The following is a 17,462-nucleotide window of genomic DNA, read 5'->3' on the forward strand; positions in this document are numbered from 1 at the left end:
CGAGGGCTATTGATTTACGCCCGCGCCGACCCCCCCCCGGAAGTCGCGGTTTGCTGCTGCTCTTCGCTGCACCCCCCGCACCCCAGCCCCGCAGCCAGGAGCCCGGGAGCGATCCCTCCGCCCCCTGCCCCCTCCCGCCGCCCCCTCCCTCTCCGCCGGGGGCCACGGAGTCGCCCGCACGGGAACCGGCCTGGCTGGCAGGCGCCCAAAGACCTTGCGGGCTTTCGCCAAGCGGAGAGAGCGCGGGAGCCCAGCGAACGCGCGTCCACCCCCTCCGGGGGCGTGCAGCCGGGAGACCCTCCTCCCGCGGTGCGGCCGCCGCCTCCCCAGCGAGCTGGCGGGCCGTCCGCGCCACCCGAGCCGGCGGAGGGCTGGTCCCCTTCCCCGCCAGTAGCAGCGCTGCTGTCTCCCCGCGGGAGGACGCTGGAGGCTGCGGCGCCCCCGCCCCCTCGCTTTCTCTCCCTCTCTCTTTCTCTCTTTCCTTGCTCTGGGATCTTGCCGCCAGAGCCGGGAGAGGTGCTGAGCAGAGCCAAGACCCAGGGACCGGGGCGCAGGCTTCCGAGGCGGCGCGCAGACACAACTGTAGGGGCACACCACCCCCGGGGTCCCCTCGGGGGTGCTCCCCGGCCGGCACGTAAGGAAGGAGAGCCCTCACTCAGCGCCTGCAGAGCCCGAAACCCGCCTTCGAAGGTGCCCCCGAGAGCGCACTGGGGGTCCCCGCTGCTGGAGCGTCGGTCCCCCGCAGCGCCTCTAGACAGAGCGGCCAAGCGCTCGGGGTGCGGACTCCCTTCGGAACCTTCAGCGCCGTGGGGACCACCGCCCTCCCGGGGCTCCGCACAACTCCGGGGCTAGCAGTGCGCGGCTGCCCGCCCGCCCGCAGTAGGGCGCAGCCTCTGCCCACCTGCGCCCCGGGGCGCCCTAGCTTCTCTGGCACCTGCTCGAGCTGCCCCCAATCCCGGCCCGAGGCTCCGGGCTCCAAGTGCCCCGCTCCCGCCTCTTCACGCAGCTTGCCAGGCCCGATGGAGAGCGCGCCGACCGCGACTCCGTGAGTGTGGGTGCCGCAGCCGTCCAAGCTGCGCGCTGGGGTACACCGGTTCGCCCCCGCCCTCCCTACGCCAGGAGCCGAAGGGGCGTCGGGCTGTCCGAGAGGCCGGGGAAGGTCCGCCATGAAGTCCGTGCTCTTCAGCCGCTTCTTCATCCTCCTGCCCTGGATCCTCATCGTCATCCTCATGCTCGACGTGGACACGCGCAGGCCCGCGGCCCCGCTCACCCCGCGCCCCTACTCTCGCTACGCGGCCCGCGGAGGCACCCGACTCCCGCTCCGCCGGGGAGGCCCCGAGAGCGGCCCGGGGCGCGGCGCCGAGAAGCGCAACCAGTCTGGGCCGCAGCCGCAGCCGAAGCCGCAGCCGCAGCCTGAGCCGCCGCTGCCCACCATCTATGCCATCACGCCCACCTACAGCCGCCCGGTGCAGAAAGCCGAGCTGACCCGCCTGGCCAACACGTTCCGCCAGGTGGCGCAGCTGCACTGGATCCTGGTGGAGGACGCGGCGGCGCGCAGCGAGCTGGTGAGCCGCTTCCTGGCGCGGGCCGGGCTGCCCAGCACACACCTGCACGTGCCCACGCCGCGCCGTTACAAGCGCCCGGGGCTGCCGCGCGCCACCGAGCAGCGCAACGCCGGCCTCGCCTGGCTGCGCCAGAGGCACCAGCACCAGCGCGCGCAACCCGGCGTGCTCTTCTTCGCCGACGACGACAACACCTACAGCCTGGAGCTCTTCGAGGAGGTAGCGGTCGGGCCGCCGCCGCCCCGGGCGCGGGGCCCGGGAGCGGGAAGGGGCCTCCAGGTCCCGCCGGGCAGGCGCGGCTCCGCCGTCTCGCGCTCCGGCTGCACTTTGGACTTCTTAGTTGGCCGGGCGCGCGTTGGGGACTGGTGGCGGAGCCGCACCTTGTCGACCCAGGCGTGTGCGCGCTGGCGGGCGGATGGAGGGTGAGGAGAGGAGCGCTGTAGCAAAGGCAAAGTCTGTCTGGGGCTTTGCCACACACCTGGCCTCGAGATTGGCCGAGGGAGGAAGTAGCACAGGTGAGACGGGATCTCCCAGAACTGGGCTCTGGTTCCGAGGATGTAGCCCAGTACTGGGAGACCGGCCCGGGGAAGCGCAGCGTCCTGCAGCTAGGGAGAGACCCAGAGTGGGGTGACTGCCCTGCGATGGCCTTTACAGCGCATCCAGGTGTGATTCTGAGTCTGCACCAGGATACTGAGGAAGATGGAGAAGGGGACCGAAAATCAGGCTAGTCAGATGGCACAAAAAACGGTGAAAGACATTTCTCCGTCGGGGTGAAGGTGGGGCGGGGGGGGGGAGGGGTGTCTCCCTCCATTCCTTTCTTGTGTTTTACCAAGGCCGTTTCTGACCCTGACCTTAAGGGAACAGTTTAGCCGCTGGTCCCGTCGCCGACCTTTGTCTGCAGCCCCCCTTAGGCTCGGTGTTCAGGTGGCTCTGGCTACTGGGCTTTAGCAGAGAGCACTGGGCTGTGCAGCCCAAGCCCTGCTGCTCAGGGCTGTCTTGAGGAGTGCGCTGAACCGGCGGACACAGGGGTAGCGCAGGTGTTATTTCTTATGGCTAGCATTTTCCCGTAGGGGTATGCGTGTGTTCTGCAGTGGAAACTGAGTTGCGTGGTGTTTTTGTCCGTTTTCTCTACCCCCTTGCAAAATTATTGCTGAAAGAACTCTTTTTTTGAGCCATTTGATATTCTGCCAGCCAGCTGCCTTCCTTCACCCCCAATTGACATTCTGCTTCCATGGAATCCACACACCCCTCTCCACAACCTGACCTAGAGCCCATAACTGCTCCCCACTCCCCTGCCAACTTACCTTCTACTCTTAGTTTTGCTTCTTAGCCTCCAGTTTAGCGACTCTGCTCCCTTCCGGTTTAATTTTTCTGCTGATGTGGCTTTCCAATTCCATTTCTTAGAGCCTTCATTTTTATGCATCTTTTTTCCATGATGAATAAAAAGCAGTAATTGTTCTTCCTCTTTTATTCCCAACCTTTCACTATGGGGCTTTCCATGTTTCTACAGAGAAATAACTGAGCTTGGCATTCTGTATTATAACCTCTAATAACAATACCATCTGGGTTTAAGTGGGCTCATGTAAATCCTGCTTGGGTGCTACCCCTTTCCCCCCACCAAATAAGTGAATTGCATGCGAAGCAAAGAACTTTATATCTTCATGCAGAAAAATTTTACCCTAAAGTGTTTTTCTTCCCCTTCCACAACTTGAAAGCTGCCTTACCTGTGAAGGTGGGGGTCCTTTGTACATAAGTGAAGCAGTGCATGGAACTGTCCGTGAGCCTCTTGGGGGCCTGGGTTGTAAAGAGGGAATGATTCGGGGTTTCTTCTCACCCTTTGGTGAGAGGCCAGCTGAGTGGAAGAGCTGCCCCACACAGGCAGTGGACCAAGTCAGAACACTATCTTCCTTTGATGCCTCCCACACTCAAAGGAGGGCTTGGTGGTGGTGGGTTTTAAGCAACTGAAGAATCCAGTGGGTTTTTCTTTGGCTCATAAAGGAGGGGGCATTTTACAAGAAGATAAAAGGAAGTGTATAGAGGGAAAAAAAATCACATTGGCAACGAAGAAAACTTTCAAGACACTAAAATGTGCTCAGTGGGAAGTAATGAAAACATGCACAGCTCTTATTTTTTAGGGGAACCAAGTATACAAAATACAAAGTGAGCGTTTTTAAAGAGTAATATTCATGACCCACTTCAAATTTATATTTCTATAGTTCCTGGAGATCACTCCTAGACAGGAAGTTTCGAAATAGTCCTCCTCCTGCTGCCTCTCTCCTGGCTACAGTGTTTGGAACAGAGCAAGCCGCTGTTAACCATGTATATTAGTGGGTACCTAAGGGGCTCTGGTGGTGTAGTGGGCTATCTGTTGGACTGTGAACCACCAGGTTGGAGGACCAAACCCAGGAGCTGTTCTGAGGGAGAAAAAAGAGGCTTTCTCCTCCTGTGCAGATTTACAACCTTAGGCTCTGCTAGGGGCCATGTTACCGCGCCCTGGAGCATCGCGAACCATCCAAAGCACTCTGGCAGCAAGTTGGGCTGCTTTGTTTCTAAGTTGATACACTCCGTTTTCCTTTTCACAATAGATTCCTTTTCCTTGTAAGGCAAGCAATATCGAGCCATGGAAAAAAACTAGTGGATGTTACACCTCCTTTGTCTAGTGCATTTTCCAGGATTTGATGCTTACTTTCCTTTAAGCCTTGGGTTTATTAATGGCATGGTCTCTACCTTACATTCCTTGTAGCAGGCGTCCTCAAGCTACGGCCACATGCGGCCCGCCGGGTGTTTTTGCCCCGTGTGTTTTTTTACTTCAAAATAAGATATGTGCAGTGTGCATAGGAATTTGTTCATAGTTGGTTTTTTTTTTAAAACTATAGTCTGGCCCTCCAACGGGTCTGGGGGACAGTGAACTGGCCCCCTGTTTAAAAAGTTTGAGGACCCCTGCCTTGTAGAATAAGTGATTCTCAGCAAGGGGGCGTGGCTCTCTTGGAGAAAAACATAGGACCAGATAAACATGCAAGTGCTACGGGTCCTTGGGGGAAGGGAAGATGCCGTCAGGGATTCTGTAGGGCTGTGGTGTGCATAGTGCGCGCGCGCACACACGCACGCGCGCGCGCGCACACACACACTTCACAGTACTTAAGGAAAGAATGTCCCAAGCCACACTTCATCTTTTATTCGTCGTGCCACTAATTGCCACGGCTAAAGTTAAAGGAGATAAGATAAAAGGAAGAAAATGAACCAGGTACAAATGAGCCTACCAAGTATTTGGCTGCAAATGAAGGAAAGTGAAGGATGAAAGGTCTCCAAATCAAATTAAAGGCGCAACAGGCGATCTGTGTTCAATCATTCCTCCCTGATAACTGGGAGGGCGCTTTCTTCTCTACGCACAGCTAACTAATTTTCAGCCTCGTCTTTCAACTGAGCTGTGGGAAAGAAATATTTGCATTGAGAGCCTGCGCTAGCAGCCAAATCCACTTGCAAATAAAGCTCAGTGTGAGTCATCACTAGAGAACCAGATTGTCCACTGGAGACGGAGGTGGGCGGTAAGGAGCTGTCCAGCTTCAAGGGTCTCAACGTGCTGACTGCCAGCTCTTCCTCTGGTGTTGATGATGGCAGGTAATCCTGCCTGCCTGGGCACCCTATCGATCCAGCTCTGGGGCAAAGCTTATTTGCAAAGGATTTAAGCTGCTTTGATACAAGCCACAACTACTGATAAATGTGTCTTTATACCTCGTTATATTTTCGATAGCACTATTGACCAGATTTCTGTTCTTTGCTAGAAAACCTTCAAAGCTTTTTCCTTCATTTAAAGCTGATGCTTCTCAGGTGAAGCTGGTTTCACCTTGGGAAATCTATGGAAAGGTTAAAAAACAACATTTTCCAGGCCAGACATTGGTATCATCTTAACTTTGATGCGCTAAGACGGTAGACAGACGGCGTCTGAGACACTCTGGGAACCCCGTGAGGCTGCATCTTGAAAACAATCCTGAAGAGGGCACAAAGGAAGTCCCTTGTTGGGTGTTAAGGTATCTGGGTCCTGGGCAGAGGAAGGAGTAGAGGCTTCATTGTGTCCACCTGGCCAAGAGCAGTGATACTGGGGGCTTCATTTGGTGCTGCCAACATATCTGTGGGGGAGAAATGGAATTACAGAGAAGGAAATGTACACAGCAACATCTGGAGGTTCCCCTGTCCTGATACATGGTGAGCTACACATTGAGCTGCTGACCGGAAAGTCAGTAGTTCAAACCCACCAGTTGCTCCACGGGAGAAAGAGGAGGCTGTCACTTCTGTACAGATTTAACAGCCCCAGAAATCCAAGGGGGCAGTTCTGCTCTGTCCTAGGGTCCACGTGAGTCAGAAGCAACTCGATGGCAGTGCGTTGAGTTTCGGAATGCATTTCCCCTCATGGGTGCAGCTTGGTATTAGAACTGCCACCCAAAGGAGACCTGTGTTTACAGGTGTGTGCTTTTCCCTAATTAGTAATGTTTCTGTTTTCCCGAAAAACGGCATGAAAACTACCAATATGACATAGCTGTCCTTGCTCAGTGAACAAACCTAGAAGCTTCATTTTTGTTGTAGGAAAGAGTTGTTTAGTTTTGTTTTACTTGATATGATATGCGAACCTTTTTGTTCAATTTCTTTCTGTCTGGGAGGAATGTTAATAATCGTGTCATAGACCGAATAAAATGTGAGCATTTTATTAAAATGTTCGTACAAAACTACAGCCAGTTTGCTTAGGCTAAAACCCCCAATAAACACTCAATGTCACCCGTGTAGGACAAGGCAGAACTGCCGCATATTGCCCATCTTTTTGGCAAGTACTTCAGGCCCCAGGGTGCCGCCAGCACTCCTTTGCTTAAACAACCCCCACCCCCTTCAACACACACACCACCACCACCACCCCGACTTCCCTCACTTTCCCCGAATGACAGGACTTGAATTAGGGCTCATAGCTGACAGCATTTTCTTTGGAGAACAACAGTTTTCATTTGGATTCCCATATTTTAATGGACCGGAAATAACAATTTGGGTGCACAGTATTTTTTTCCCTCCCGCCCCTTCTGTTACCTTTCCCATCATTCTTCATCCCCGCCAAATTTCTTCTCGCTGATTCCCACTTCTCATGAATAGACATGAAGACAGTCCAGATTCTTGTTTGGTGAGGTGACTGCTGTGTCTTTTAGACTTTTAGGCTGTTGGCTGCTGCTTCTTGAAACCTGAGTGTGCGACTCCGTTTTCTTCTGCCTGCTTCACTTGCCTCTAAATTACAAGCTAGTAGACTTTCTCTTGTGTGAAAAGTAATGGAATAGTAATTGCTCTTACGCCTTGCTAAAAAAGCAACACAGAAGAAGCAAAGTCAAAAGTCTTGTTTATTAACAAATCCAGGTGTATTCCAGTCATGTCTTTCTTTTGTACAGGTTTCAACGCTGCCCAGGTATGTCTATTCAAACCTTTCAGATTTTGCTAGCATGTCTATGTGTTCTGTATACGTATATTATACACATTAATGTATATTTGATTTGCATTGCTATTGAAGCATGAAACACATTACCATGAAGCATAAATTTTATATGATTCTCAGATTCTTTCTTATAGAATGCAAAATTGTTATTCTTATCCATGTTAGACTCACTGTCATTGAGTCAATTTCAACTCATCGCAACCCTATAGGGCAGGGTAGAACCGTGGACTCGAACTGCCCTGTGGTGTTCCCTGAGTACAGGGGTTTAAACCAGTGCCACCTGTGTGATTGACTTAAATCCGTAGACTCAAAATCCCCATTTTACCAGGGAGCAGAAGCGCTGGGATGTAACTTGCAACGGGCATGTGGCTGCTGTGTGGCAAAGATGGGGTTCTGAACCCAAGTTCCCAGTCAATCCAAATGATCCATACACGCAATTGCTAACCAAGGGTTGGCTGTCCTAACCTGCCCAGAAGCACTCGGCTCCCTGGAAAACTCTGGGAAGAGCAGATCTACACCATCCCTTGAGGTCGCCACCGTGGGTTGCAATTGACTTAAAAGCAGTGGTTTGGTTTGGAGCGTAGTGCCTGCGATCGATCGTTACTATTCTAAAGCACACCTCATTTAACATACGCAGTCAAGCGGAAACAACCAAGACGGAAACGAAACCTCCAGCTACTGAGTCCGTTCCAACTCAGTAGGACCCTACACAGACAGGGTGTCCCAAACATCCATCTTCAACCCTGCTGGCTTCCTCTCACTCCTGCCGGCAGCTGGCAGGTTAGTCAGGAGCCCAGCACCTGCGCCACAGTGCCACCTGGCCTCCTTCCTGAGAAGACATCATTCTCGTCTGCCCACCGCGTGATCCCTAGCCATGGCCCGATACCATTGGTAGTTGTGTCACGCTGGGCCAAGGTCATTCTTCTTGGCTCTATCCCCTCCTAAGCTTTTCTCTGACCTTCTTTTCTCTCATGGCATTTCATCTTAAGAGCATTTTATCTCCTTTCTCAATATCTCTTTTAGACCATTTAATCATTATGTTTGGTCAAGCAAAAATAGCTCCAAGCTTCCTGTATGCAAGCTGTTCTCTTGGTCTCGTTTAGGCTGTATTCTCATAAGAATGGCTCATTTCTGTAAGGAGGGAAAACATTTAAAATGTACTTTTTCTTCGATTGATATGTGCGCATCAGCAACCGTTCCTGTAGCAGCCGGGTCTCTGTTGTGTCAGGGCGTGCAGATGAATGAAGTCATGATTGCCAGAAAGAGTGGGGGAGGGGAACGGGGCTGCTGATTCCTTCCACGTGGGTTGCCGCGGGAAGGAGGGGCTTGGGGGGGCTGTTGGTGAGCCAGTTTAAGCTGATGCTAATCGGAATGGTAGGCAATAACCGCCTGCTGGCCGTTCCATTGCATGGAGGCTGAAGCAGCAGCACCTGAGCCGCACCCGGGCGGGGCCTACTCCCAGGGACCGCCCTGCTAGGGGCACCTCACTGCTCACCTGTTGGTAGGGGTATGTTGGTGTCCTAATGGGATTGTTGCAGAATTCAGGCTTCCCTTGGATTAAAGGCCGAATGGAGAGAGTCTTGGTCGACTCTCCCTGTGTTCCAGGAGAACTCTCCAGACCCTGGTTTACTGAGAAGGGTGATCACGTCCTCTGTCGTAAGTCAGCTGAGTTAGTCATCTTCAGATAACTGAAAACTCAGTAGCAGGCTTTAAAATCAATTTTCTGGATCAATGGAAAGAGGAATTGAAACAGGATTTATTTTACATGCTGAATCTAAGACTCTTCCTCCATCCTGAACATGAAGGTATTTCTAAGTTGTACTTGAATATACTGAATGTAACCATTACCCTTTAACGGATATTTTTAATGTTCTAAGATAGTTATGTGTTAGTAATACTAGTGTGTCACTTTGCAAGATTACGTCTACCATCTGAATTCCAAAATTGTACTCAAATATTTACTAAGTAGGGTAATCAGTGTGTCTTCTCCACTTAGCAAACACTGGCATCAGTGTGCCAGGCATAGTACTTAATTAAGGCAGAAGTGTCATCGCTATTGGCCAGTTATCTGTCAGTTTGCCATTCTGTGGTGGCTTTTGTGTTCCTGTCATTGATAAGCTGCCTCACCAGTACTTTGATGCCATTGGGTCACCCATAGTAGACAGAGCTCAGTGGAGCTTCCAGACTAAAACAGATGAGGACAGAAGTCTTGGCAATCGTTTCCCAAAAGTTAGCCAATGAAAAGCGTTTTGGATACCAAAAGGGCATCATGTTCGATGGAGCAGCCAGGAAATGAAGGAGCCCTGGATGACAATGATTGACACAAGCGCCACAACAATAAACTCAAAACTCGCCTCTGAGCCAGTACTGACTCAGCGACACCCTGCGGGTTTCCCAGAGCAGAAAGCCCCAACTTTCTCCCTCCGAGCACCTGGTGGTTTCAAACTGCCTACCTTGCAGATAGCAGCCCTACATGCAGCCACTATTCCTTGCACATGTCAGTGGTCATGAAGATGACCAGGTCCTACATAGCAGCCACTGACAGCACTACATCTGTGGACAGAGCATCACAGCCCTCACAGACTGAGAGTCTTGACTAGATGCCTGTGTTAGGCAGGGATCTCTAGAGGTACAAAACCAGGACACTTATGATTATATACACATACACACACATATATTTACATAGCGAGAAGGAATGTAATGCTAATTAGCCCTCAGATCAATATTTAATGAACTGAAAGAGGCCCTTCATGGCAGCCGGCTGTGAGGAACAGAAGTTGAATGGGTGCCCCTCCGTCCCCTGCATACCAACATGCGCATCTTTGCTCTAGAAGAGAAATTAGCAACTGCTCTGTCCCTCCCCAGAAACATTCCATTTCTTTGATTTGGAAGTGGTCTTTAAGTCATGCCTGGTAGCATTTCTTTGGGAAGATTTGCACACCCTTAGCAAATCTTCAGGTCTGGAGAGGGTGGGTGTTGGGTGGGTGGGTGGGGGTTTCAAAAGCTCCTGGGAAAACTCCATTATCTTTCCGTTCCATTTTCCCAGGGTTTGTCTGATGAGCCTCTCCAGTGTGTGTCAGCAAGAGCGATATGTGAGCATTGGTTTCCTGCTGGTCTATGCAAATTTTTGACCTTTAACTTTTGAATTACACACTGGGTGAGCTGGCTCTTAGATGGATAGAGAAATGATAGTTTGTTGCTAAGTGCCACAGAGTTGGTTTTGACGCTTAGTGCCCTGCCCACCCCACTATCTCTAGTGTTTCTTTTAGTCCGATGTACCCAAGGAGTGGCAGTGTGGGTTCCTTAGAGCACCTACATCGCATTATGTTAGAGTGTATCTATTTCACTTGTCTGAACACAAACGCCACAAGAACGTTTGACCACTATTGTGTCTCTGGTCCCCAGGGCAGTGGCTGGCATGTCCTGGGTATTGCTAAGCACTTGTTCAGTGACTGCGGATTAGGGGACACTGGAAAGCAGAGGGACCCTATCACAGGGACCAGCTGGTCCCAGAAAGGACTCCTGCACTGGGACTATCCAGCAAGTAACAGTTTAGAAGCTTGTGCTATGTGTAAAGGATTCTAGAAGTTGACCTAAAGAGAAGCTTATTGGCCCTGTGGTGGCTCCAGCAGCTTTCAGGCTAAACAGATGACAGAAAACACACGAGGTCGTAATATATTAGCAAAGCATCACCCTTAATAGAGGGATATGTCAAGGCACTTGTGAGTGAGTGGAGTGTGAGGCCACTTCCCACCTGTGGAAAACTGGCAGCTGGTGGGCTGCTCCTCTACAGGACCTTAAGAGTTAAAAAGAACAAAGCCAACCACCCCGTGTTCAAACCCAGGTTCATCACTTAATGAACACATGACACCTCCCAAGGGCTGCTTGCCTCATGATAGCTACAAGTATTAAGCTATAAGCACACTATAAATCAGTCTTCAACCTGTGGGTGTCGGCCCCTTTTGGGATCGAATGACCCTTTCACAGGGGTCACCTAAGACCATCAGAAAACACATTTTTCTGATCGTCTTAGGAACTGAGACACCGCTCCTCTGTTTGTCTCTAGGCGGGTCCACACACATGTAGATACACCCACCTCCGAGTACCCGGTGTGAAGACTGTTACCCATGCTACACCAAGCTTCCAGACAAAATTTCATTTATTTGTAATTAGAAATAGATATTTCACAATATAGCATTACATATTGGTTTGTGGTTCATCACTATGCTTTAATTATGCTCAATTTGTCACAATGAAAATACATCCTGCATATCAGGTATTTACATGACGATTCATAACAGTAGCAAAATGACAGTTATGAAGTACAACGAAAATAATGTTATGGTTGGGGGTCCCCACAGCATGAGGACCCGTCTTAAAGGGCTGCAGCGTGAGGAAGGTGGAGAACCACTGCTGTAAATGTTAGTGCTTTCGGCCTGCGGGGGACTGCCCGATGGAGGAGTACCCCGGGAAGTTGCATTGCCTTGGTCGGTTTGCTGCTTCTAAGTACTCTACAACTGACATCTGGACTGGGTTTCCCGGGGCCTGAAGGGAAGAGGAGGAGGAGGAGGAGGTGCCCGACTTTCCCAGATTAGTCTGTATCCAAGTGGAACTACATAAATCGAGTATTTTAATTACACCACTGGGTGTTACGACAGTGACTGGAGGGACGGGAGTTAAATAGGGCTTGTCTAGAAAGAGTCTCAGGAGGAGATGAGACCGAGCAAAGAGCATCTAAAGGCTGTTTCAGGTTGACAGGAGGGTTAGGCGGTCGGAAGCGGATTCATGAGCGTGTGGAAGTGGGAAATTGGCTTGCATAAAGCTCGGAGCAGGATGCTAAACTTCCTGAAGGCAAGTCCTGGATGTGATGTTTAGTGACTCGTTACTAGCTCTGGTACTTAATGGGCCTCTGGTGTCGCTCAGGATCATTGGGTGAATTCTGGCATGGGTGATTGAATCAAACAGATAGTAGCTTCAAAACTCAGGCAGTGTGATGGGAATTAATTGACGTGGCTCTTGAAGTGCACGATTAAGAGCAATAGCTTCGTGTGCTTTTCTTGTGAACACGGGAAGGTTCACAGAGCAGGTCGTCTGTTTCACCGTCAACCGTTGATGCGCATTTTGTTTCCACCTGTCCACTGCCGTGCCCTCGGGGTGCCATCGGGCCTCCCCGTGCTGAGGGTTTCCTTCCTGCCTCTGCCTGGTCCCTGTGAGTGCTGTCCAGCATCAATGCTGCCCTTGTGATCTTCAGTGGTTGCCTGTTCTACCACAGGGGTGCGTTCAGTTCCAGACTTGAACAGGAACGAAGGACCCTAGTTTGGGGTCCTATTTGCCCCCATCGAGCAGCAAGCCCTGTCTCTTTTTCATGATTGAGTTTTGTTCCCTCGTTTTCCCCCACTCAATCCACGTCCTACTGTGGTCCTTCTCAGAGCAGGTGGTACAGGTAGCCAGGCACCCTTGAGTTCTTCATGTCTCTACCATGGGGCGAGAGGAGCAGGGTGACTGCAGGTGGGAAAGGCAGATGGAGGTTGCTGGTCAGCTGGGAGTTGATTTCCGTAAAGCTGCCTGTGTCCATGTCCACGTATTCGCCGGAGGGTCTTTTTGTGCATTCAGGGGCCAACTGGGCACTGTCTAGAAATTTTGATGAAAGCAAACCAAACCCAAACTCACTGTGGTCGAGGCGATGCTGACTCATAGCAACTATAGAACAGAGTAGAACTGGCCCTATGCGTTTCCACGACGGTAACTGTTTGCAGGATGAGAAAGCCCTGTCTTTCTCCTGCGGAGCGGGAGGTTTCAAACCACTGACCTGGCAGGTAGCAGCCCAACGCATAACCTGCCATTCCACCAGGGCTGCCTGCCTGGAAGATAAGGCTGTTTATCTGAGCCTGGCTGAGCCAGGCCACCTCCGTAGTCACAGGGAAACCAAGGAATACGTATTAATTTCTGTGTGCCAGTCTCAGCGCAGGCATTTAGATGTATAAAACCCCAAACCAAACCTGTTGCCGTTACGTGGATTCTAACCAAGGGCAGAGGAGAACTGCCCCACAGAGTTTCCCAGACTGTAAAAATTTATGGAAGCCTCCGCTTTATCTTTCTCCCCCACAGCGGGGAGGGCAGGTTCAAACCACTGACCTTGCCGTCACCAGCCAAGTGCTCTAACCACCAGAGCGCCTTTTAGAGAGATCCTGCTAGCTAATGTTCCACTCCTTGAAAGGAAGGCAAGCCTTCCATATTCAGCTTTCCCAAAGGGCCTCATACAAAGGTCTTGGGTGGCTGAAGGATTAAAACTGGGTGGTGAGTTTGTTTGAAGTGGCCATGGAGTTGACTCCACTTCGTGGTCACCTCTGTGCGTTGTCAGAGCAGCACTGGGATCCGTTGGGTTTTCAATGGCTGATTTTTCAGAAACAGATCTCTAGGGCTATGACCTCAACATAATCTACTGTCAACTTGAGTAAAGGGGTGGAGTTTAGCCTGTCAATCAGGTCACAGCCAATGAGGCCTCTGTGGGTATCGACTTCCCCTGAGGATTCTGGGAACTCCTCTCTTCCTCCCTGGAGGTGGGACACACACTGTCTCTGCTTCACATTCTGTTGACAAGCCACATGGAGCCATGCTGATGGCAGCCAGAGCCCTGGAGCTGGAGGAGCCACGTGGAGAGCCATGCCAGCACTGAGATGCTTCCACAAGACTTTTCACCCACTGGCCTGTGATCTTCCTGTATTTGGCATCATTGCATATGTTGCGTGAGTTTGAAGGGGGAATTTATAGACTGGTATCAGACATATGGGCTAATATCAGACTTATGGATTTGAGCTGGACTGGGATTGGCTGTTTTCTTAATGCATAATTACTCATACACACATGAGTGTCTCTGGATTTGTTTCTCTAGTCAACCTGGTCTAACACAGGGCCTTTCTTCCCAGGCGCCTATGTAGCTTGACTCTCCAGCCGTCCGCTGAACCGTGAAGCATGTTAACCATCTCACCCACCTGGGGACTCCCTGGTGCATAGGTACAGGAACTTCTCACTATGGGGCTCGGCCCCACCAGGGATCCTGATGCATGTGCAATATCGGCCCCACCGGGGATCCTGATCATGCGCAATATCTGCCTCAGGGATCCTGATACATGTGCAATATCGGCCCCACCGGGGATCCTGATCATGCGCAATATCGGCCTCAGGGATTCGAGTGCTGTGACCACGGTGCCACGGTGGGTGGCTTTAACACAGAGAAGCTGAATCTCCTAACCGGGGAGAGATGAAGTCCGAATTCAAAGCCCAAGCCCACGGGAAGGCTTTTTCTCTGTGTCAGCTCTGCAGGAAGGTCCCTGTCTCCTTTCAGCAGCTGTTGGTCCAGTGTTTCCGGGAATTCTCCATGTTCTCTGACATCCGTCTTCCCCTGGGACTAGGATGTTCCCAATGCAGGGCCGCTGGTCCAAGATGCGCTCCACTCCCAGCCCTTCTTTCTTAATTGTAGCAGGTCCTGCTACAATTTATATCTCTTTATATCTCAAGAGAGCTTGCCTCAAAATTCAGCTTCATCCTATAGATTGTACCCTGCTTTCTCCATAGAACTGTCACTTCCTGCCTCGATGGTATCAGAGCAGAGATATACAGCATGTAGGATAATTACATCGGATCACAAAATGGAGGCTTGTTGCCTCATACTGAGAATCATAACCTGCCAAGGGGACACCCGCCGTTCGATCCATCTTCATGGGTAAATAGGTTAACTCCTCATCCAAGCGTCTGCTTCTCTCAGAAGTCAGTCGTGGGGTCACGAATGGGGAGCTGTGGAGAGGTGCCAGAAGCAAAATGACAGAGAACTGTAGTCACACCAACCCTGACAGCGTTAGAGGGCCCGAGACAATAGTCTGTCAGCCAATGGGCATGAGAATTGAAGAATGACCCATATGTGAACCCGTTATCTAAATAAACCTGGCATTGCAAGATTAAAATGTCAGTCTCATTTTGAAAGGTCAAATGACAGTCGGAGGATATTTGTATAATTTTGTGAAGTTCCTCGGCAACATCTGTTCACACTGGTGGGAATGCTAGCATTTCTGTCGAGGGAGCCAGGCCTTGCTTTGTAGACACACAGCCAGGAGGGTTGGTGTTTAGGGCTCAGCCTGGAATTGTTAACGGCTTGCATTTTTCTCCAGCGATCCTCTTGCCTGGTGGCTTTGTTTCCTGCTGTGTAGACTGAAGAGACTGGCCTGGTAGCTTTTGCCTTTCTGGTCTTGCTTTCCTCCCCTGTTTCAGAATTAAAACAAACAAAACAAAAAACCACAGCGGGCAGGTGATACAGCTTGTGGCTTCGGTGGTCAGTGACTTGGGGACAGGGAGCACCCCTGAAAATAAGTTAATTTTTCTACAGATTAAAACCGAGGTGTTCATTTAGTTAACTCTGACAAATTCAGTGACATTTAAAAGTAAAGGCCTGTTCTCAGCTTGTTTCTTGTTATCTGTGTCCTTTCCCGAAATGTGAGGCGCAGAGGGAGAAACGAACAGTTCACATCCCGCTCGGCGGAGATGAGCTGATTTTTGCTCAGTCCCATAGCTGAAAAATGTCAGTGCTACGAATAGCCAGTTGCTAGTGCGTTTGTTGCAACTCACAGAACCCCATGGTGTCGGTAGACCTGTGCTCCTTAGCTTTTTCAGTGGCTGGTATTTTGGAAGTTGGTGACCAGGGCCTGCCTCCGAGGCACCTCTGGGTAGACGTGGGCCTTCACCCTCTGCATTTTCAGCAGTGTGTTAGCTGTCTGCACCAGCGGGGGTCGTACTATGAGTAAGACTAAGAAAGTTCATGGCTGACAAAAGTTTAGGCACACATACCAACATTATGGAATTTTTACAACATGATGGTGCATAGAAGACTAGTGTGTTAGTCTGGGTACTTTAGAGAAGCGAATCCACAGAAACTCATGTGTAAGAGAGAGTTTTATATAAAGGTTAAGTGAGCACCAAGAAAACATCCCAACCCAGTGCTGCCCAAGCCCACAAGTCCAACATTAACCCATATGTCCAACACCAGGCCACAAAGTCCTCCTCCATCTCACAAAACACACATAGTGATGCCGACTGCAGGAGGAAAGCCGAGTCAGTGAATGTGTAAGCCTCTCAGCACTGGCAGGGGTCTCCACACAGGTACTCCAGCACCCAGGGCTGCATCAGGGTAGGTCCATGTGGCTTCTCCTTGAGGATATCTTGCAGGAAGTGAGCCTTGCCAGCTAAAGCAGGGAACTGGCTAATGCAGCAGCACCCTGGTCCAACCATCAGAAAGCAAGAGACCCAAGATCTAGAAAGGCGAGGCTCACCCAGCCATTTATCCCTCTGCCCTTCAATTCACCCAACATGAATTTATTGGCCAGGTTGGCACAATAAACTAACTACCTCAACTAGGAAACATGTATTTCCCAGGCCCAATTGTGTACATTTAAAAGAGTGCACACACAGCATGACACTTGTAGCTAAGGGAAGAAATAGGAGGTTCCTGGATGTGTGCTCCATAGATGGCCGTGATTAGTGGGACATCTGAGTATGGTTTTAAAATTACTTAATTATTGTTTATGTTCATTTCCAGTCTGACCCCAAATGGACATCAGAAATTAGACTTCTATATCCTAAAACTTCAAAGAGGGAACCTGTGTTAGACTAGAGAAGTAAAACCAGTGTCGCTTATATGTACACAGAAAGAGACTTGTATCAAGAAATGGCTCGTCACTCTGCTGTAGAAACCGGTAGGTCCAGCCCAGTTCAAGTCCATGGGTCAGAGAGAATGCTGGAAGCCTCTCGCAACTCATGTAGCTACAGGGGCCAATGAACCAGGAAACAGGATGATGATGTGGGAACACCACAGGCTGATTGATGGGTATAAGCCAAATGAATCCAAGGTTGGTCAAGTAAATCTAGGACCAGCAGTTCAATGATGGCTCCTGCGTTTGGCAGGTGATATTAGCAGAGAAGTTGATGAACTAGATTTACAGGATCCAAATCTAACAGAAGAAGCGAGCCGGCTTTCCCATGATGTCACTCTATACTTAGAGTAGGTCACACCCTGAAATAACCTCCCCTCAATTGTGTCAAGACTGTGACCAGATTAAGGAGGTACGACTCCACCCTCTTGGTTACTTCATGGACAATCTCATTATGGAGTTGACCACATATGTTAGATCACATCATGGGAGAATCCTGGCCCAGGCGAGTTGACATAAGACCTAACTACCACAGCAGGCCACATTCCAGACCTAGTGTGGTGTGGCAGTTACACAGTTTCATGTCAACTTGATAAAAGAATGAACCTGTAGAGTCTAGCCTGTCAGTCAGGTCACAGTCTGATGATCCCTCCTTGTGGGCGTGGCCTTCTCAAGAGGATTCTGGGAACTTCATCTTCCTTGATTTTGCCATCAGAAGAAGTGGGCCTCCTCCTCCTC

The 17,462-nt window shown here is 50.7% G+C and overlaps 1 protein-coding gene across 1 annotated transcript in view; it reads left to right on the forward strand.

The window, feature by feature from the left end:
- Positions 1 to 1,166: 1,166 nt before the first annotated feature.
- B3GAT2 (beta-1,3-glucuronyltransferase 2) overlaps positions 1,167 to 17,462 on the forward strand; it is a 44,566-nt gene continuing 28,270 nt past the window's right edge. Inside the window, exon 1 of the mRNA XM_075554918.1 lies at positions 1,167 to 1,781. Coding sequence (XP_075411033.1) covers positions 1,167 to 1,781 — 615 coding nt within the window. The remainder of the gene's footprint in view (positions 1,782 to 17,462) is intronic.

This window comes from Tenrec ecaudatus, chromosome 7 (assembly GCF_050624435.1).
Source record: "Tenrec ecaudatus isolate mTenEca1 chromosome 7, mTenEca1.hap1, whole genome shotgun sequence".
Taxonomy (NCBI): Eukaryota; Metazoa; Chordata; class Mammalia; order Afrosoricida; family Tenrecidae; genus Tenrec; species Tenrec ecaudatus.